This window comes from Dipodomys spectabilis, unplaced genomic scaffold, assembly GCF_019054845.1.
Source record: "Dipodomys spectabilis isolate Male_0828 unplaced genomic scaffold, ASM1905484v1 ptg000156l, whole genome shotgun sequence".
NCBI classification, from domain to species: domain Eukaryota; kingdom Metazoa; phylum Chordata; class Mammalia; order Rodentia; family Heteromyidae; genus Dipodomys; species Dipodomys spectabilis.
Genome location: NW_024870833.1, coordinates 1,168,582 through 1,191,192, shown reverse-complemented (window position 1 = coordinate 1,191,192; position 22,611 = coordinate 1,168,582). Strand labels below are relative to the sequence as shown.

Here is a 22,611-nt window from a genome sequence, read left to right as displayed (position 1 = left end):
TAGTTCAGTAAATATTTGTTGATGGAAACAGAGGTTACTGTTCAGAAATAAAGCAAACTGAGATAATAAAGAAACATAAGCCATAATTCAGAGATAGGAATGTCATGTATGTGGGGGGAGGGAGGAATCTGAGGTTCATGACTATGGTCTCAAATTTCTTTTCCTTGCCAGTAAAGGCAGCTATTGAAGTACTTTATTGTACCAACCTGAAAGTCTTGTTCAGTCTTAACAAAGAGAGGCAGATGTGACACATTAGGTGAACCCAAGACAAATTAAACCATTTTCATTGTAAATATAGACTACCAAGAGATAGCATAAATAGCATTTGACAATCTCTTTTCTTTTTGAAGATCAGAGTGGTTTTTTTCTTCAATACAACTAGGAAGAAATCTAGTTCAATTTTATTTGGCATATATTTAGTAGGAACTCACTAGATGTACAATACTATAAAATATCCATTGGTTATACAGAAAAAGAAACTCTTTTTTTTCAACCTGGCAGGGCAGAAAGGATTAAATTCTTATAAAGGAAGAACAAATGTATTAGAAAAGTTGTTGCATAGTTGAGCTCAGAGAGGTGAGAAAGTTTAGAAAGGTCTCATAGAGATGAACTGCAGTGCTAATAATAAAACTTAACATTTTAATAGCATTTAATCGTTTCTAAGGCCCTTTCACAGACCTTTTCTCATTGTTTCACATGGACCTTGTAAGATAGGTGGGATTTGGATAAGTGATTCTATTTAAAAATGTCTTAGAATACAGAACGTTTAGAATGATGAATAGTCTTTTTAGAGTAAAACTAAAAGCCATGTAAGAAGAATAGAGAGCATGTTTTTAGTTCTGATTCCACTATTAACAAGCTGTGTGAACTATGACATATCATGTGGTGTCTCCATAAAGTCAAGAGCTGCATTTTTGGACCCTTAGAATTAAAATTCTGCAAATCAATGGGTGGTAGTTGGCCATTTTTTTCTACAATGAAACTTATGCATGGTAATACATTGGTCATTAAATGATATAGGATGAAAATTAATTGAATAGAACCTCTTAAAGAACAATTGCTGAAGTGCAAAGCTAAGAATATTTTTAAGGCAATGAAACACATTGATGGATTCAGTTGTTTTAAAATTAGATTTAGTAGCTGAACTATTGGGTAATTTACACTTGGAGTAATTTGCACTATAGCCTTGGATTTAGGCCTTATCTAGATCGTTGAGATATATAATAAAGCGTGAAGCTTACACAAACTTGATTGCAAAGGCAAGGTCCTAAATGCTACCAGGCAAAATATGTGATGAAATGAGTGCAAAGCAATCACTGTGTTTGTGAAAGAAAAACAAAGTATGTGCAATGTTAAGTGACTAATTCTCTGGCCCTGGAAGATTGTACATTATCAGCTAATTACCTGTTTTCCTCTAACATAGCATCTCCAGATCAAGAAAAATAACAATGCTTCAAATGCTATTTTAGGAACTCTATTACAGAACAAGATAGAGCCATAAGGGCCAACTTACCTCTGTCCTGAAATAACCAAAACTGAGACAAAAAACGTATTCCATAATGGATTACTGGGCAGTAGATATAAATCAAGGAAGGGTCAGTAAGTCCTGAGAGATCGGATATATTTATGAGGTAAGCCCTAAGATTATCTTAGCATTTCCATGCCAGACCACAGAAAGAAAAATGCAACAGCATCCTGGGAGACCCTATGAATTGGAAAAATGGAAATGAAATTGTAGAAAGATTAAGGCAACTAGAAACTCATAGTACAGGAGAACAGATAGCTGGACAGAGAGAGCCCCCGAGGCTTGTGCAGTTTCTCACTCAAGTATTTAGCTGATAAATGAGGAAACTATTCAAAAGTGGGAAAGAATAACCAGAAAAGACTAGAGTTTAAAGTGGCTAGCATTGATCAGGTGCCAGTAGTTCATACATGTAATCCTAGTTACTCAGGAGGCAAGATCTAAAGATCCAAAGATCGAAACCAGCACCAGCAAGAAAATCAGCGAGACTCTTATCTCCAATTACCCATCAAAAAGCCAGAAATGGAGCTGTGGCTCAAGTGGTACAGTGCTAGAAATTCCTTCAGGGACAGCACCCAGGTTCTGAAATTCAAGTCCCAGTTCTGGCACAAAAAAGTGTCCAGCACCCATATTGGGGAGGAAAGAACACCTACCATCAGATTGGATACTTCATGACGCACAGGTCATAAGGTAGGATACACAGAAAGATCTTACCTAAGGAACAGTAAGTAATAGAAAAGAATCAGGCTTAGAATGAGCCTTGGCCTCACCTCATCTAATCCTGAGAGCAAGATTTCTAAGGATAAGTGAATACCACACACTTTCAATGGGAGAAATGGGAACTTAAGTTCCATTCCTTACCAGAGTGTAGAGAGATCTCATATTAATTGAAGGTACACTGGGGTAAGTTAAAGATATGTACTGAAAACTATACAGCAACAGCTAAAATAACAAAACAAACAGCTATAGCTAATATACTAATATCAAAGAGAAAATAGATTCAGAGAAAATACTCCATTAACTTAAAAGGCAGAAGATGCATTAACAAAGAATGGATAGGCATAAAGCTTGATGATAAACAGACACTTAACCTAATCAATAAACGTATAAAATATAAATGATGTAAATTTGCCCAATTAAACTATATTGACAAGCTGGATTTTAAACCATCAAGATACAAGATCCTGTGTTGCTAACAAAAAAAATTCACATTTCATATAAAGACACAAATACACTAAAGGGATAAAGATAAAAAATATACCACACTAAAGACAGTCATAAGAAACTTGGAGTGGCTACATAATTAGTCCCTAAGGAAATGCAAATTCAAATGAAGTACCACTAAAACCCATTGAAATGGGATATCTATATATATTCACACACATTTATATGTATATATACATATGATGTGTACATTAGTGCTCATAGAAACTTTAAAACAGTCCCAAACTGGAAACAATTCAAGAGTCTATAAAGAGTACATGTATATATTTGTATACCTGTACAATAGAATCCAGCTCAGTAATGAAAAAGGAAAAAAATTGAAATATGCAATACTATGAATAAATCTCAATAGTTATGCTGACTGAAAAAAAATCATCTATGCTGTACATTCCATTCATAGAATAACAGAAATCACTTCATTGGCAGTGATAGAGAATAGATCAGTGGTTGCCTGGAGGCAGGAGAGAAGTGGGAATGTAGTATTATCAAGGGCACAAGAAAGCTTAGAGGGTAATAGACATAGTCACTATTTTGCATGTAATAATTTTTTGAATGTAATAAGTTTTAGTGGCAATGGATTTTTTCAGTGTGCATATATGTACAACTTTCAAATTGTACATTTTACAATCATATATATCAATGACATTGTAATAAGATTCTTTGTCAGAGTTCAGGAGAAGCTGGTAAATTGCATCTTCCTCCAAAGTAAAGTAAATTCTGGGTCTTTCTGCGAACAAACATAATTAATTATTGATAAAGTCTATGATATAAGTGAACCATGTCTACTGCAAAGTACATGATAAATATTTCATTTTTGATCAATTATATGCTTTCTTACAATTTTTGAAAGTTATGTAAGTATTGATTAACCTATGGATCCACAGATCTAGACATGAATGCTGTTTCTCCAGAAACTACTATTGCTTTGTAATGTTTTCTCTATTTAATCAAAACTTTCTGCTTATTTTTAGTTTTCAATATAATTTTTACTTGGTTCCATGCATCCATCTATTCATGGAATGTTTGTTGAATGCCTACATATAAAAACACTGCTTAGTGTCAATAGGTATGGTATTAAGGGCCTTGCCTCCTCTCTGAGATGACTTTCATTTGGAGGAGACAAAGTTTCAATAATCACATCAACAGTCCAGAGCTATGGATTTTCACACGTGCTACGAAGACAGCAAACAGGACCCTGTCTGTGATAATGAAAGGAAATCGTCCTTGGATGTGACACAATTATACATTAACTGTGCACTCCATCATTTCAAATGATCCTGACTTATTAAATTTACATACTGGAATTTTACTACTCTAGTTTGTTAGTCCCTCGCTTCAGTCCATGTAAAATAAAAGTCACAGATGCATAGAAAAGTCATTCAGTTAACTTGTCTTCATCCTTCAGGTTTTAGCTTATAGGGAAACATCTGGAGTTCCTGCCTCCTACACTCACCCCAACATCTCCTTCTTATAGATGACTCGCTTTTCTTCCTCTCAGATCCTCACTGTATGTTCTGGTAGCATACTACATTTTCTTTTAAGACATTTGTTGTACTTTGTAATTATTATACAATACATACTTTTATTATACAATATACCTATTTAAAAATTAATGTCTGTCTTCTCAAGAAACTATAACCTCCAGGAGGGCAGAGAGGGTTTTATTTACACCACTATAGCTCTATATATAGGTTTGGCAGAGAGTGAAAAAAATCTTAAAACTATTTATTGAATGGATGACTGAATGAAGTAGTATATTGAAGTATTGCTTCAAGAAGAGTTTAATGATTAAAACAGTTCTGGTTCTCTTGGAGATAGACTCTGGATCAAACGGTGGATTTTTGATTGTGGTTTGAGATTCATATAACCATCCTACTTTCATTTCTTCTACTCCTGATCCAGGTGACTTGACAGACAATAAATCTGAGGGCCACATTAGTCTTTTTGTTTAAATGAAGAGAAACGATTGTCCTATCCTCTCAAAAGTGTATCAGAGGATGATGGAATTGCATGGTTTGTCCTTCTGACAGATTTTCTAGCCAGACCGCCTGGGTTCAAATCCCAGCTGATGCACTTCCCAGCTATGTTACCTCAAACAAGTCACCTAATGTTTTTGGCTCCTATTTTTCTCATCTCCAAAATGAGGATAAGAATTAGTATCTACCTCATAGAGTTATTGTGATACTTAAAAGTACCAGTACATGTTAAAGTGCTCAAGATAGTGAACAGCATGCACTTAGTGCTACATAAAAGTTTATATTATTATACTCTTAAAAATAAATTCTTCTCAAATTCACACTGTGCGAATACAGTGACCAAATAAACTATGCTGTGCATGCCCTGTTTACTCTCCCTCTTTCTGAAAAATCATATTCCTTCTTCCATGTCTCAAAACTCATTCAAAATGAACAATGAGTTCTTGGTTGTAAAAGGATTTATATTTCTGTACCCATCTATAAGTCTTTGTCATATGCAAGTAGTACTACAGGCTGTATTTCTAACATAACAATCACTTTCTAGTTTATTATATTTCTCCTTTTCAATTTATTGTACCTTTGCTATTCAATGAATTAATGTATTAAGTGATGGGAGAATTTATATCATAATGCCAACTACTTAAAAAAAAAAACCTTGTAGGATTTATTAAAAAAAAAAAAAGAAGTCTGAAGATAAATTACAACAATTTGAAATTCACTTAGTGGTATTTATCAAAAATAGCATTTGTGAATTTTGTAAGCTTCTATCCAGTCCTAACAGAGTTGGCTTATACATGCAGCTTTTCATATGGCCTGAAAGGGACTTCTTTCTACTTGCAGGAGGAATGTGCACTGGAGGAGGAGAGGGGGCGTCTTGCTGGTGGAAATGTGAGAACAGCAGCTCTTTGAATGTTGGGCATGACGTAGCCTGGGAACTGTGAGCAATTGCTGGCTGAGTGTTTCACACGCAGCATAGCCCTGAGGGACAGTGGGAAAAGCCAAGAGGAAAACAACCAGGGCAAACAAAGAAGAAAGGATGGGCGGGGTCAAACTTCAGGGCAGAAAGGGTCAGACTGGAGAAAGGACACTTACACGAATGAAACAATGAGAAACTGAATAAAGGAAGCACAAGGAAACAAGAGTATAAAGGCAATTTTCAGTACTCAAAACCATACGCATATTTCTAGGAAGGAAGTTGGGATATCAGGAAAATAATTTAAATGTACGCACAAAAATATTTTGCTATGTAAACACATTTAACAGAGACAAAATCCATGTTAAAACAATAATAAGACATTTATATCATTACTTTAATAGCTAGCTTCAGACAAGCCCACATAATTCTTGATTGAAGCAAACTAAAAATTAAGTAGCACATACAAAGATCAAGCAATCAAGTAACCTAAGTAATACTTCATAATGATTTGGGTTCACTTTACAAAATGTCTGAAAAAAATAATATGCCTTTTAGTTTCTTAAACACCCATTTCTTTGGATTCCTGATGGCTTCATTCCTGGTTTATTCCTCATATAATTTCTCTTTTGTCATATTCCCTACATTATTCATTTTCGAAGAGGATAGATGTAGGAACATCTAGGCTACGTTACATTCAAGGTTACCTGGGTAATTTCAGCATCACTTCTGTTAAATGAAGTACAAATAATGGTGGCAAATATTGGAAACCAAATATTTGCAATCTTGACAATGCACTTTGACCTCAGTGTATCCTATGGGCTGTCACGGTATTGTGTATTTAGATTTATACCCACTCCCTTCTGGTCTTTAAAGGGACTAGTTCGCTTCCTTTTTTAAACACTGGATGTTAGGCATAAATGATTGTTCTCTCCTCACTGAAAAGCTGTTTTCTTAGAACTTAATTGTCCTTTTATCATGGGTCATTCTATTTCTAATATCAACAAATCTTTCAGGGACCTAACCTTTTAAAAAAACAAACACATTCTTCTTTCTATTTTGTTCTTTTCATTTCCTTTACCTTCAGCTTAAAAAAAAAAAACTCTTGCCAGTAGGTAGACTAGATTCTATAGCTGCAATTGTTTGAAAGAGTAACATATAGTTTAGAACATGTTAGTCAGTTTTTGTCCTATATGTTGCTGTATTCTTAGAAATGGGACCTGTGAGTGGTTTCCAATATTTTTAATCATGATAATAATTTCTCTCTCTCTCTCTCTGTCTCTCTCTCTCTGTGTATACTATTTTGGGAGCCTGAACTCAGGGTTTGGGTACTATCCTTGAGCTTTTTTGCTCAAGGCTAGTGTTCCACCAACTGAGTCAAAGTTATACTTCCAGCTTTTTGGTGCTTAATTGGAGATGAGTCTCATGGAATTTCCAACGTGAGCTGGCTTCAAGCTGTAATCTTCAGATGTCAGCCTTCTGAGTGTCTAGGATTACAGGTATGAGCTACTAGCACCTAGCAATCTTAGTATTTTAACCCTTCCTAATATGCTGAAGATGGGAGGGGACTCACATGACCAAGTACTAGCTGATATCTGTTAACTGAGAAAAAGCTACCAGGGAATAAAAAACTTGTAGCAACGCAACTGCTTTCCTTACATAAAAATAATGGTGGTCTGTGGTTAAAAACAACTTGGATTCAACCTAAAGAGAATGTTTGATCTTGAAATCTATTTTCATACCTCTCTGCAAAACTCTACGATCCATGGCATGAGAAGGAATTTCTATCAGAGGTCATGGTAGAATAGCATCTCCTAGCCCAATAGAAATGCAGACTCAAAGCCTCATCCAATGCCAATTAAATCTCTACTGGGTATTTTAACAACCTGTGTAGGTGATACTCAGCCATACTAGGGTTTGAAAACTATGTCCTAGACTCGAATTTTCCTTTCAGTTTTAAAAATTCATCTTCTACAACATTGAAAAGCTTACATTCTGCGATTACATCTGCTAGCCTTTCCTGAGACTGGCTGCAGATAGCTAAGAAAGAGCAAAGGAGCCATACCAAAAAGAGACAGAGATGGCAAACTTTCATGCTGCTTCTAGTTCCCCTTTGGATTGTTGTGGATCCAAGGGAAGAGTCAGTGCTTTTGAGCAAAGGTATTTTTTAACTTCCCGTTACTTCACTTCAACCACAATAACTTTCATACTGTTTTCTTTATCCTTTTTAAGTATGCCTACTAGAACACTGGGCACTGGTGACTTATACCTGTAATTGTAGCTACTCAGGAGGCTGAGATCTGAGGCTTGCAGTTCAAAGTCAGCCTGAGCAGGAGTCTGTGAGATTCTTACCTCCAATTAACTACTAGTAAAGCTGAACATGAGCATTGGCTCAAGTGGTAGAGCACTACCTTTGAGCACAAAAGCTCAAGGAGAGTGTCCAGGCCTTGAATTCAAGATACAGGATACAAGATAAAATAAATAAACTTAAAGTTCATGTCTGTACCCTAAATCTGGGCTGTAGTGCTTACTTTGACTCTTCCTGTTGCATATTTAGCTGCATAATTAATATCCTTTTCCACTATTCATCTCTTTAATTGGTGTATTAGTCTGAGTGGCCAGAACTCACATGTAGAACCCTGGAGTCAGGTGTCTGGCCTATAACCCCAGTTACAGTAGCAGACTTAATTCAGTCATTTTTAAAGAAAAATGTGAATAGTCATAAATTTGAATCATCATAAAAAAGATGAATAAAATACATTGTGACATTATTTAATGAAATACATAAAATGTCACCACTTCAAAAGAAATTAATATAGGATGTTAACTATATATTTTATGGTTTTTTTTGGTCGGGTGTGGGGTTTGAACTCTGGGCCTGAGTGCTGTCCCTCAGCTCTTGCTCAAGGAGAGCGCTCTACAGCTTGAGCCACAGCGCCACTTCCAATTTTCTAGTGGTTTATTGGAGATAAGAGTCTCATGGACTTTTCCTTCCCAGGCTGGCTTTGAACCATGATCCTCAGATCTCAGCCTCCTGAGTAGCTAGGATTACAGGTGTGAGCCACCTGCGCCCGGCATATTTTATGTTTTGAAAACTGAAGTATATATTACTACTCCTCTCAACTGGACAGGCTACAATAGAGGGCTCAATAGCCATATGTAGCTAATATACTAGACCATGTGCTATGATACATAGTAAATATGAATCCATAGTAGTAAATCAGGTTAGTGGGAAACTAATAGAAGTTTTGCTTCATTCCTTTCCCCTCTCTGTCTTAAGAAAAGTGAAGTGCTTGGGTCTCCTTGGTTCCATAGTACTATGCTGTTCTTCAGAAACAGAGCTTTCTTCATGACATTACACTTAACTTCCCTAAGTAGAGTTTAAATAACTCAAAGTGTCTGACAGAAGTCATGTGTGTTTTTAATCTTCCAGATTTAACTACTTGACAAGTACTTAGTATGCTCGCCAGATTGACAGCATCAGCTTGACTTGGGAATTTGTTAGAAATGCAGAATGTCAGGTTCCACCCCAGTCCTAGTTAATCAGGAACTCTGGGGATTGGGTTTAAAAGAATCTGTGTTTTATAATCCTTCCAATTGATCATGACATTAAGTTTTGAGACCCACTGATAGAGAATAATAATCTCACACCAAGTTCTGTGGTCTAGTCACAAGCAGAATAATTTTAGGTCTTGTTAAAGAAAAGAAATCAAAGAAGAAGGAGTTCTTGAGGAAGACATCAGTAGCATCATTCCTTAGCAAAGGTGAAGTACAGGATAAGGATGTTCTTTCCTTACCTTCAGGTAGTAATAGGTATATATTACTGTCTATATTTTTTATTACCTTTAAGTAGTTGTACAAAGGAGTTGCCATTTAACAAACAGCTTAGGAATACCATGCATCTTGGTCAATGTCAACTTTCAACTTTCCCTCCCACCTGTTCCGACACACACCTTCCCTCACTTTTTAAAAAATTTCTAGGATATACATTGAATTTTTGCTGCATTCCCCATTCTCTTCATATTATTTTTGTTTTTTTTTGTCAGTTCTGGGGCCTGAACTCTGGGCCTGGGCACTGTCCCTCAGCTCTTCAGCTCAAGGCTAGCGATCTACCACTTGAGCCACAGTGCCACTCTTCATATTATTTTTAAGAGCAGATGGTACACAATAAAAAGAGAAGGGTGTGAGGAAAATGTTTAACATTTACTTAAAGGAGTAGAGCCTATGCTCATTTTGATGTGCGCGCACACACACACATATCCCTCTGTCTATCTAGAGACCCACTCAGAAAACCTACTGCATTAAAGTAAAAAATATAAGCTTCTCTTAATTTTTAATTAAAAAACCTTAAATATTTTACAGTTTCTTTTTCAAAATGAAGCCATAGAAATATTCCTATTGGCATGAAAACTATGATCTGATGTATTCTCACAAATCTTGGTAATATGATATATAGATTAAAATTCAGAGCAGAAATTATTGAAGAAGTTGTAAACCAGAGATCTGTACAGGAACTGTTTACAGTTTCAGTATATATATATATATATATATATATATATATATAGTTTTACCATATCAGTAAATACTGCTCTATTGATATCTATCTATCTATCTATCTATCTATCTATCTATCTATCTATCTATCTATCTATCTATCTATCTATCTATCTATCCATCCATCCATCTATCTACCTGTTTATCTATATGTTTGTTTATAACATGGAGAAAGAAAAGAGTGCATACCATAATGGAAACAATAAAAGAATACCTATCTATAATTTTTTTGTTGCCAGTCCTGGGGTTTGAACTCAGGGCCTGGGCCCTGTCTCTTAGTTTCTTTTGCTTGAGGCTAATACTCTACCACTTTGAACCTGAGCTCCATTTCTGGCTTTTGGGATTTTAGTGGAGTCTCATAGACTTTCCTTCCCAGGCTAGCTTGAAACTGTGATCCTCAGATATCAGCCTCCTGAATATCTAGGGTTACAGGCATGAGCCACTAGTGCCTGTCTATAAATGCTTTATAACGTGGCATATACAAAAAGAAGATTCTGGTCAGTTTGTCCTTGGAGCCACCAGGATGGTTACTCTGTCTACTTAGTATCCCATAGATGCTCAATCAGAGCTGATTAGAAGACAAAGGAAAGAATGAGAAAAGAAAGCATGCAGAATATGACCATTTAGATCTCTGTAACAGAGTTACTGTAGTAGATTGCAGATGGAATATAATAGTGTCTTCATGACTTCAGAAGAATCTTGGGAATCTTTACATAATTCATGATGCTATTCTTTAACATATTTAAATAATTTCATACCTAGAATTTCATTCATTTTTAAGTGTTCACATTCCATACATCCATGTTAAGAAAATATGTTCTCCTTATGTCAAAGTGTATTTTCAGATTTTACTGTGATCTAGGTACATAGTTATGAGTGTAGAGAAATGATAGACTATTTCCTTGCATGCTGCCTGGAAATGAGATCATGGCCATACCAGTGAATATGTTTGTATTGCCTCAAAACTCAAAAGCCTTCTCCTTTCAATTTTTTTTTGGTTTTGATATCCATTTCTACTTGATCAAGTATTAGCATTAGTTCTGAATTAAGATGAATTCACTAAAGTCACTTTTCATTGATTTTTATACAATTGCTGAGTTCTAAAGGCAATGAGGAATATAATGCTTTAAATTTTTATATTTGAAATCAAGTGTGCTTTTTTAAAATAAGATTACACTGGACTGGGCTCATTAACCTATTGGTTTGTTAAGGGAAGATTTCAAAGTTAATATACCTGAGAATCATTAGAAAAAAAGGGCAAGTAAGAAAAAAATGAAACATTTCATATTTCTGTTGCTTTAAAGTAGGACTTAAGTTCAGACTTAACGAAACTTTAGGAAGAAACCAAATGGGCCATTTAGAAGAACTGATTCTGATTTTGAGTGATACAACATATGTGACTAAGATTGCATCTCTTACTGCTTCTAAGTCTCTGTTTCCTTATTTGTAAAAATGAATAACTATGTGAAGATTAAATGAGAGACTATATGAGAATTTGTTGTAATTACAAAGAATGATGTTTTCCTATACATAAACATAGTGTCAAATGATCCAGTAACATCTGGAACAATGGGTATTCTTAGGGAGAAAATGAGATTGCATTCCCACAGAAAGTTTCAATGAGGTAAACCAATGTCGCTTGTCCTTATATTTGTGGATTCATAATAAACTTAAGAGTACTCTGTACAGTTCATTGTATTTCTATATACAGATTATCTCTGATTGGGTATTACTATATTATTAATGGTCACACAGAATTTTTTTTTCAGGTAAGGGGTAGGTTTATTCATCGTTCTGGCTGGCACCAGGCCATCTTGGTCCTCCACGCGGTGGGGAAAGGCCTGGGAAAGAGAGCTAGGAGAGCTGGGAAAGAGAGAGAGTTGGGAAAGAGAAGAGAAGGAAAGAGCTAGAAAAAGTGCAGAGAGAGCAGAGAGAGAGCAGAGAGAGGGCGTCTGGGCCTGGGCTAAGCCTTATCTAGGGTATGGGCAGAGAAAGGTGTGGCCATATCAAATTCAGATGTGACCTCAGCGGATGCAGATGGGTCACATAGAATTTTGACTGATCTTACACACATCCAGCTAAAATATCAACATGGCTTTCTTTTAAAAGTTTCTTTTAAAATTAATGTATAATGGAAGCAAACTCAGGATATTCTGACATCAAGAAAGACTGACAGCATGTGACACTATTCCTTTTATTGGAGCATTTTGTCAATTTTTTTTCTGCCTACTCTTCTGCCCTCCATTTGTGTGCCACCCCCTATTGCCCTCAAACTTTTAACACTGTTTTTCTTTTCCTACATTTATATATGCCTTCTACCAGATTGATTCTTGATTTCTTAATTTTTCTTCGTCTTGGCAGAAGCAAATATGAACTTGTATTAGGGTTTGAACATGATTTTAGCTAATTGATACAATACTGAAAATGACTAAGTTCTTCATTTTTTTTTTTGGAGGGGGGGGTCCGGTCATGGGGCCTGAACTCTGGGCTTATGTGGTGCTGAGGAATCGAACTCAGGGCCCCAGGATGCAAGGCAAGCGCTCTACCACTAAGCCACCTTCCCAGCCCTAAGTTCTTCATTTTTGCACAAATGATGGGCTCCACGGTCAGCCTATAAAAACTAGATAATGCTTTAGTCTTACATGGATTCTTCTAAAAGTAAAATATTCTCAACAGGACCAAGAGCTGTTCTTCCAGTAACTGGCTAATGTTGTTTGATGTAAATCTCATTTCTTTTTTCTTTTTTCCTTTTAGAATAAGGAGTCAAATTTACAATATAGCCCTGGTTAGAATTATGGTCAAAGAAAAAGTATGGAATTGAGTCTTCACAAATACATTCCAACTCCTACCTTGTATATATCAACTTTCTGGTGAAAATACTTTAAAAACATATCTATAAGGTGATGCCCCAAAATAGAAACATGTGAATTTGCTACCAAAAGAGTATATACCACAAACTAATTGAACCATTTAATGTGAGAAGGCTGTGTCTATGTGAGCTTTGTATAAAGGGTTTAAGTTTAGAGTTACAGAAGGAGAAACATAATTCTTACAAGCCACATCTACATTATGAATCAAAAAAGCATCTTCAGGGCTGGGAAGGTGGCTCAGTGGTAGAACGCTTGCCTTGCATGCATGAGGCCCTGGGTTCGATTCCTCAGCACCACATAAGAAAAAAAGCCGGAAGTGGTGCTGTGGCTCAAGTGGTAGAGCGCTAGCCTTGAGCTGAAGAGCTGAGGGACAGCGCCCAGGCCCAGAGTTCAGGCCCCACGACCGGACCCTCCCCCCCTCAAAAAAATCATCTTCATTCGTCCTAAACTAAAGTTAGTTGGATGTATATCTCTCCATATAAAGAATCATTGAATCAAATTGAGGGAGGTTACTATGGTTAACTGATTTTCCAAGTTAACCAAATAATCGCTGTGTTTAAGATCTAAGTTAAGCCTCACTTTCACTCCAATGCTCTTTTTACTACATAACACTATCTCCTTACATATACTTTCTTATACTTTTAACAAAATCCTTATTTATTTTAAAAAGAGATAAAAATAAGTTGTTAATATTTTCTCAACATTTACATCCAAATAAACAGCACATAGATCACATAGCATTTGACTTTTCAAGTGTTTCTTATCAGTCATACTTTTTGTCCTCATTTGTATATTAACATGTAGCCATCACAAATCTTGTACAACATTTGGAAAGCAAATGTAGCATTTGTTGTTCTAAGAGAAATTTAAAATACATTTCAAAGGTCCTTAATGGAACCAATGTGAACATTGACTTTCTTTGGACACATATTATTTTCCTTATTTATATCAAAAATGAAAAACATATGAAGGATGGAACTGATATGATTTTAAAAGTACTCAACCACCATGGAGCCAACAGAAATAGAAAGGCATAAAATCCTCTAACTACATTGCTTTGCTTTAGTCAATGCCACTTAGAACAATCTATCATACAAATATTCCAGGACTATCCATCACAATAAGAATTACATTATATGAGTTCTCAAGAGGACTTGAATTTAGAACTCATTTTTTTTATTAAAGATCTGGCAATCCTTTAACAGGACTTTCAATCACACTCCTAAATGGGCTGTCGAAATAATCTGGTTTATTATTATTTTTTTCTTATTACAACTTTGAAAGCAAGTATTTTAGAACCTGATTGTCTCTTTGTCCTCAGAAGCAAACTATCTGCATCCTATAAAATTTGAAAAGGAGAAAATGATTCTCTAATTTTATGGTTAAGCTATTTTATAGTTCATAGAAAAAACATAGTGCTCCTTGTAGAAGGAATATATAAACATACATTCACCACAATAATCTTTTCTGAATTTTTACTATGGGCCTAGTACTATACAAACAACTCTACATAAATTAGCTCATTCAAGATTATAATAACTGTGTTGGAGCTAAAGGAACTAACAAGAAAGACTAAGGTAGCCTCAAGATCACCCAACTAGTAAACTAAGATTCCAAACTATAGCAGCAGTTTAATTATCAATAGCAACAAGAGCTAGAATTTGTTGAGTGATATTGTAGCAGGTTCTGTTCCAATCATTTTACAATAATTACAACATATTCATCTTAATAATAAACTCTAGTGTAGAAAATTTAATGCTCTCAGGTTTTTTTTTTAAATGAAAGATTGACAGAAAAAGGTTAAATAAATAACCCAAATTTCCATAGATATTAAGTGTGACTTTGGATAAACTTATAATCCCTGTATTTATTAGGCAACCTATAAAAGCTCACGATTTATTGTAAAGTTTGTTTTCGACATAATGACTTGCACATCTCATTGTTGCAATGGGTCCACCTGTATACCTATTTAAATGATTTGTTTTTCCCCTTCCCCTCCACAAATTATACCAACATCAAATACAGTGAAACAAGGGTTATACCGTGGGGGAGAGACATACAAAGCAACAAAGAAATAATCTTATAAATGTGTTAGAAAAAATCACATGAAAGAAAAAAACATTTGAATACATATCTTAGGGTTCATTTCCCTAACATCACCTTATCTGACCTTTTCTGCTTGACTTTGGTGTGTGTGTGGGGTGGGGGGCAGGAGGAGGATGAGAAGGTATGGGAAGGGGAAACAAAGGAGGAGGCTGCAATGCTTGCTAAGAAATGTACTCATTATCTTGCCCATGTAATTGTAACCCCTCTGTACAGTATTTTCACACAAAAAAGCTCGCGATTTAAACCATTTTAGAGCATATATTACTACTGACTCTTGTTTCAATTAGAATTTCAAAGGTAAAGATGCTTTAAGAATTCCAGAAATAGTGCAAAAGAACTGCCTGTTAGTAATTCAGTTCTATCATGATTCACCATTATTTCTCCAAGACATACTGAACTCTATCTTTCAGCCATTTTTGAAATAGCTCTCATTTTGAAAATATTTGCATAGGGACTTACCAAACAATACAGAATGTCCTAGCCTTATAAACACATTATTGTGAATAATAAAGAAATTGCTATTTTCATTCCTTGTGAAGAAGCTTAAGCTGTATGTTATTTTATTGTAAGAAGGACTAGCAATGCTCAGAATGTGCCTACCTGGAGAAGCTTCCATCTGCTGTTCAGGTCTTCCAGAGTGCTGAGGTTATATAGTGAGAGCTGAATGCCCAGCGTGGTGAGCTGGCGAGCAAGATCATTGATGTGACTTACATTCTCTTTAAGAGGTGCAATTTCTCCCCGTAGAGCCTAGGAGTGAATTTGGAAAAGAAAACATTTAAAGCAAAGAAATATAGACATTTGGGAATTATAAGGTGTCTGACTCTATTTGGGAGGCACAGTCAGTGATGTTTGTGCTATGATATGATCTGAATAGGCAGGTGTCCCCCAAATTCAAATGTTAAAATCCAAAGAAATAAAACAAATTATAACCCTTCTAGCAATAGTATTAGGAGGTGGAACATTTTGAAAAGTAATTTTGGGGATTGATGCCCTTCTAAAAGAAACCTCAGGGCTGGGAAGGTGGCTCAGTGGTAGAGCGCTTGCCTTGAATGCATGAGGCCCTGGGTTCAATTCCTCAGAACCACATAAGCAGAAAAAGAAGTCAGAAGTGGCGCTGTGGCTCAAGTGGTAGAGCGCTAGCCTTGAGCTGAAGAGCTGAGGGACAGTGCCCAGCCCAGAGTTCAGGCCCCACAACTGACAAAAAAAAAAAAGAAAAAAGAAGTAGAAACCTCATAGTCCTTGCTAGCTCCTTCAACCATGCCCAGAACCAGAGAAAATGTCTATGAGGAAAAGGCCCTCATCAGACATTGAATCCACTGGGGCCTTGGTTTTAGATTTCTTAACCTCCAGAACCGTAAGAAATAAATTTCAGTTGCTTAAAACCACACTGGGTATTTTTGATATGCAACCAAAACTGATGAAGATGCTCTTTGCTGGTAGTATTTCAATAATAAACATTTATTTTTTAATTTTAAATATAATTTTATTGTTATTATTAATGTGTTGTACAGAGTGGTTACCATTTCATAGGTCAGGTAATGAGTACCTTTCTTCTTTTGGACAATGTTACCCCTTCTGTTGCTTTTCCCTACTTTCCACCTCCTCTTCCTGCCAAGAAGTTACATAGGTTGTTTTCCACATAGTATATACTAAAATGAATGTTTATTAACAATTAAATGATAGCTAATATTTATTTAGTTCTTCCTAGTTCCTTAATGCTGTCATGAGCTCAATCTATACATGAACAAATTTTATTCCAACACAACAACCTTATTAAGCTGTATCCAAAGAATTCTCAATATACATTTGAGAAAATAAGCTTGTAGATATTAAATGTTATCAAAGTCTCCTGGGTAAAAATGGGGTAATCCAGGACACATACACAGGTCTGCTGGCATCCAGGGCATATTCTTAACTACTATATTGTTAATGTAGCTCTCCAAAGTAATTTTGGATTGGCAAAATAACAGAACAAATCTTGGTACTGGTAGCTTCTAAAGTCTATTCATTTCCCATCTCCAGAAGCAAATTCTTTTTTAAAAAAACAATAAAAGACATACCTGATCATAAAGCATTGCAGCTATCCTTGCACCAACCACATAATACATAGTTTCATTTATGGAGGGGGGTATTTTGTCAAGGCATATGAACAACTTTCTGCTCTCCTGGTATTTTAGTCCTTGTAACAATGACTTCAGAAGGCTCCCATGGGACTTCTTGACTGTCTCTGAAGCACTAAAGCAGGAGTCTGATGTAATGTATCATGACCATTGGTGGAGCAAAAGAACCCTATGCAGATATGGGATATTATCATGCATCATATCTACCCTATCAAAATGGCATTTATGGATCTTTAACATGATGCATGACATACGAATGCCCCAAAGAACAATTTCTAAGGGACCGATTCTCTCACTTAGGAGAACAGTTTGTGTAATATAATGTCTATGCACATGGACAGCATCACTTTGCTCTACTCTACGTGCTATTTGACTTGCCTGATCTGGGCAGGTGTATTTCTCTGTCTGAGTCACTGCTTTGATAAATACAAGTTTACACTGACTTCATCTATAACTCTTTTGTTGTATTCCATTCTAATTCAAATGGAAGCTGGTTTGTAAACTCAAAATAAGAATGATATCATCTCAAATCAACTTGAACACATCAGTACTAAAATGGTTTTTAGATAAAAGGCATTGTGACAATAACTGTTGAATTTAATGTTTTTAATATTTGTCATTCAAAATATATTAAAACAGGCTCAGAAGGTGGCTCAGTGGTAGAGTGCTTGCCTTGCATGCATGAGGACCTGGGTTTGATTCCTCAGCACCACATAAGCAGAAAAAAGATGGAAGTGGCACTGTGAGGGACAGCACCCAGGCCCAGAGTTCAGGTCCCATGACTACCACCAACAACAAAAAGTTTATGGTATATATATATAAATGTATATATATATACATACACATACATACACACACTTTCTTTTTTGGGTTAATGAAAATGTTTCTGCATTAGATAGTAATAAGGGAGTCAACACCTCACATACTAACCAATGACTTGTCTATAGTAAAAGGGTGAGTTTTATAGTATATGAAGTATACATTAATAAAAAATAAAAAGAGCCCCTTCTTCTGACTATTTGCATGCACAAATCTTACAAGACCCAGAACTAAGTAGAAAGGTAGGTAAAAGAAACAATATGGATTCATCTCTTAAAAGAAAATTATCCTAAACCATTTTATTTTGTGTAATAGAAAGCCTAGAAAACAGCTTTCTTAAATGGTGGTGGGGAAACCTGCATGAAAGTGATAATTACAAAATAGAACCATTCTCTTCTGGATAATACCATGCACTTCTAGTAACCACAAATAAATACCATGTGAGGGAGGAAATTATAAACAGAAGCCATTATAGAGATAGTAAGATGGCAGGATATCAGGATATCTATTAAGACTGCAGGTGAACCTTTCGTGCAATAAACAATTCCTCTCCCTAGTGAGATACTCTTCCATGCTAGTTACATCATATCCAGATTTCAGCTTCCTGTACGTTATATAATAGACATCTTTCTATGTTTCCTATTAGAATATTTTCTTTTTCTCTCTTCCAATTCTGAGTACCATGCTGTAATATTATTTTGTTGGATGAAAGGGATTAAAAATAAATTTCAGTACCCAAATTCATCGTACTTTCAATTCCTCTCTTTAATTTCTTTTTGACTTTTTGCTGTTATAATGGTGGGAACTCAGGGTCTTGCATTTGCTTGGCTTGCTTATTCATAGTTGGCAATCTACTGTTTTAGGACCTGCCTTTTTGGTTAATAATTGCAAGTGGAGTATCACAGACTTTTCGGTTCAAGCTGGTTTCAAACCATAACTCTCCAGATCTTAGCCTCCTGAGAGCTAAGATTACAAATGTAAGTTCCTGGTGCCCAGATCTTTTTAATGTACATTTCTCCTTCTTTGAATTCTACCATGTCAGGGGAGGTTGTGGTTTTTCTTCTAACAATGATAGATAAAATTCTCTAAAGTGATAAATACTTAACACTTTCCAGATTAGCCACTTCTGTGAAACAAATAGCCACAAAATTAATGTGGCATCCATCAGCATGTACGGACCTTCTCCTCTCATGAGTGGATACGTTAGTTGAGTTTATATTATAACTGCCAGTTGTTTGTATGTCTTCAAAATTTGTTTTCAACCAGTGAATATTGCAATTATATAATTTAATTAGAGATTTCACAAATCAAAGAACTATTCATCTAAAGAATTATAAAGGTTATTATATTTTTGAAAATTAGGTCAGATACTCTAGAAACCTGCTTGAAAAGGGAATAAATACTGTTAATGAGATATAGATGTAGAAACAGTAAAAAGATTAGGAAAACAGTCTTCAAGAGTTTGAAGTCCAAATTCACAATTTTTCTCATGTTTCCTGAGGGGCTCTTTCTACATTAAAGAAACAGGAACTGAAAATCAAAGTTTGTATTATCAGGCCAACTTTTGAATAACTCTAATTTATACTCAAAGGAAAAGTCTTCATACATTAAGATATATTTGATTATTTTAAATTAAAACACAATGTTTAAGCCATGTTTATATGATCCTGTTGCTTAACTGGCTTTTTCTATTAACTGTTGATCTACAGGTTCTAATTGAATTGCAAGAGGGAATGTCTATCATAAAATTTTACTACTATTGTTATTTTTCTACAAAAAGTTCAGTTTAATCTGAATACCTTTTTATTAAGGCGTATGATAATGGAATCATTATACAATTTTTACACAGCTCTATTTATTTCCTAGAAAGCACATGCAAATATGTATGTATGTATGTATTTAGAGACAAAATTTCACTATGTAGCCAAGCTGTCCTGGAAATGGAGATCCCACTACTTTAGCTTCCTGTGGGCCAGAATTACAGGTGTGCAGATATTTTGATTAAGAGGAGTGTAGTTGTGGGCACAACTTGCTCACTGCTATAATCCTAGCAACTCAGGAAGCTGAGATCTGAGGATCATAGTTCAAAGTCAGCCCAAGCAAGAAAGACTGTGAGATTCTTATCTCTAATTAAATGCCAGAAAACTAGAATCAGGGCTGTGTCTCAAAGTAGTAGGGTGATAGCCTTGACGAAAAAAAAAGAAAAGCTCAGGGACAGATCAAGTCCCATGATCGACAGAGAAAGAGTACAGTTGATAACATGAAAATTTGAGGTAAAGGTTCACAGTGGGGAGCTATCTTGATGAAGCTGAGCCAACCAAATGGATTTAGCTAGGTAAAAATCACTCTGATGACATGAAATATGTGAGGATGGAGGAAAGGAGATAAATGATGGCAAGAAAAAATGAAAAGAAGAAGCCTGGAGAGAACTATCAAGGTGAGTCAATGCAATGCTCATCTTGGCATTTGGCCTGGGTTCTACTATAGATTTTCATGACCTAGAAGTTTATATGACAAGAAATTCAGCCCCCTAAATGCTGAAACACAAAACATAGGGAAATAGTGAATACAGACACTGTATCATTTCGATGGATGTAACACTGGGTTTAGCTTTTTAAAAAATACTTTTAGAGCTTTTAGTATTATCTACATAAATTTATATCTAAATTATTAAAGGTTGTATGTAAAATGCCATAAAGTACAGTTAAGTCTGAGCACTGTGATCCACTACTTAAATGAAGCTAGAATTTCATTAGTTTTTATTGTAGTTTGGAAGCAGTATGTGAGAAAAGACTGAAGGAAGTCATTGTATTGTGGGTTTTCTTTGAATCACTTAAACATCTGGAATATGTTCTTCAGGAAAGAGAAAGCCAAGCCTAATTTTATTATGACTAGTTTCATGCAGGAGGAATTTTCACTTCATTAAATGTTGTCTGATTATAGATATAGAAGTACTGATTTACAATGATATTTAAGTCTGATATGTCAAGTTTTTCTTCTTTTTATAAAATTAGATTACCTGTCATCTCTCTGCTTATCTGTATGTAGTTAAAGATCTGTTCAGATGTATATTTAGAATCATAGTCATCAACCACTGTTGTGACAGAAGAAAGGAATTGTCTGTTAACAAGGAAATGTCACTTTTGAGACACCAATTTTGACCTGACAGTTTAGAGATCCTTCTTACTGCAACACACAAAAAGCCACTTTGGAAGATGGGAAAGTGTAAGTTGAGGGAATTCTATTTTGAGGACCTCTATTTCCTCTGTGAAGTAGGAAGCAAAGGAGTTGGCTGGGGCTGGGGGTCATACATGGTATGTGATGAATATTCTCAGAATGAAATCATGGCTGAAGGGTAAACAGAGTAACTGGGGGGAGAGAAGATTGTAGGAGAGAGCAGACCTAATAAATAGTAGTGAGCTTTGCCAGACTGTTGAGGGCCCATTTGAGGATGGGGATCAAACATTTTTAGCAGAACTAATCTGTCAAAATTCCTTTTTCTAGTAATGTTCCCTGTGAGAATGGTGAAAACAGTTGATCCAGCTTTGCAGTTTTATCAAATGCCTGGGCGGCACAAACACTTAGGAATAAGAGACTTTCATGTTTAGCCAGAATGTGATTGAAAGATAGACTAGACTCTCAGCTGGATTATGGAGAAAGTCATGCAAGATGAAGTTTATAGAGGGAGGGAAATTACAAGTGTTAATTGTGGAGGTCCAGAACAACCCAAGGGAGATCATAGCAGGAGAAGCTATGTAAACAAGCCTGAGACTCTGGCATGCTTGAATAAGCAATATCAATCAATCAATCAATCTATCTATCAATCTATCTATCTATCTATCTATCTATCTATCTATCTATCTATCTATCTATCTATCTATCTATCTGTATCCTATCAATCATCTATCTGTATATACATGTTGAGTATATAAGTACATATATTTAATAAGGTACATATATATATACACACACACACACATATATATATTTACATGTAAATCTGTTTATTTTCTTGCCAATACCAGGATTGAAATTCTGGACCTCATATTTACTTGGATTGCATGCTTGGCTGGTACTCTACCACTTGAGCCCGGCTTCACATTCAGCTTTCAGCTTTTTGATGTTTTTTCAGTCCTTCATGGACTCAGAGCCTGTGCACTGTCCCTGAGCTTTTATGCTCAAGGCTCATGCTCTACCTGGTTAAGTCATGGCTCCACTCTGGTTTTCTGGTGGTTAATAGGAGTTTAGAGTCTCATGATCTTTCTTGCCTGGGCTGTCTTTGAACCATGATCCTCAGACCTCAGCCTCCTATGATTAACATATGTGAGCCACTGACACCCAGCTATATTGCTGGTTATTTTGTAGATGGAGTCTTAGAGAATTTTCTGCCAAACTAACTTTGAACCATGATCTTCTAAATCAATTTCCTGAGTAGCTAGGATTACAGGCCTGCACTATTGACACCCAGATATTTGTATACATGTTTACTTTCCTGCAAACAGTGATA

The 22,611-nt window shown here is 35.6% G+C and overlaps 1 protein-coding gene across 4 annotated transcripts in view; it reads right to left on the bottom strand.

The window, feature by feature from the left end:
• Dmd (dystrophin) overlaps positions 1 to 22,611 on the bottom strand; it is a 1,242,252-nt gene that overhangs the window by 299,389 nt on the left and 920,252 nt on the right. For all 4 annotated transcript variants that reach the window (XM_042692421.1, XM_042692422.1, XM_042692423.1 and 1 more), the window contains one exon: positions 15,766 to 15,912. In XM_042692421.1, coding sequence (XP_042548355.1) covers positions 15,766 to 15,912 — 147 coding nt within the window. The remainder of the gene's footprint in view (positions 1 to 15,765; positions 15,913 to 22,611) is intronic.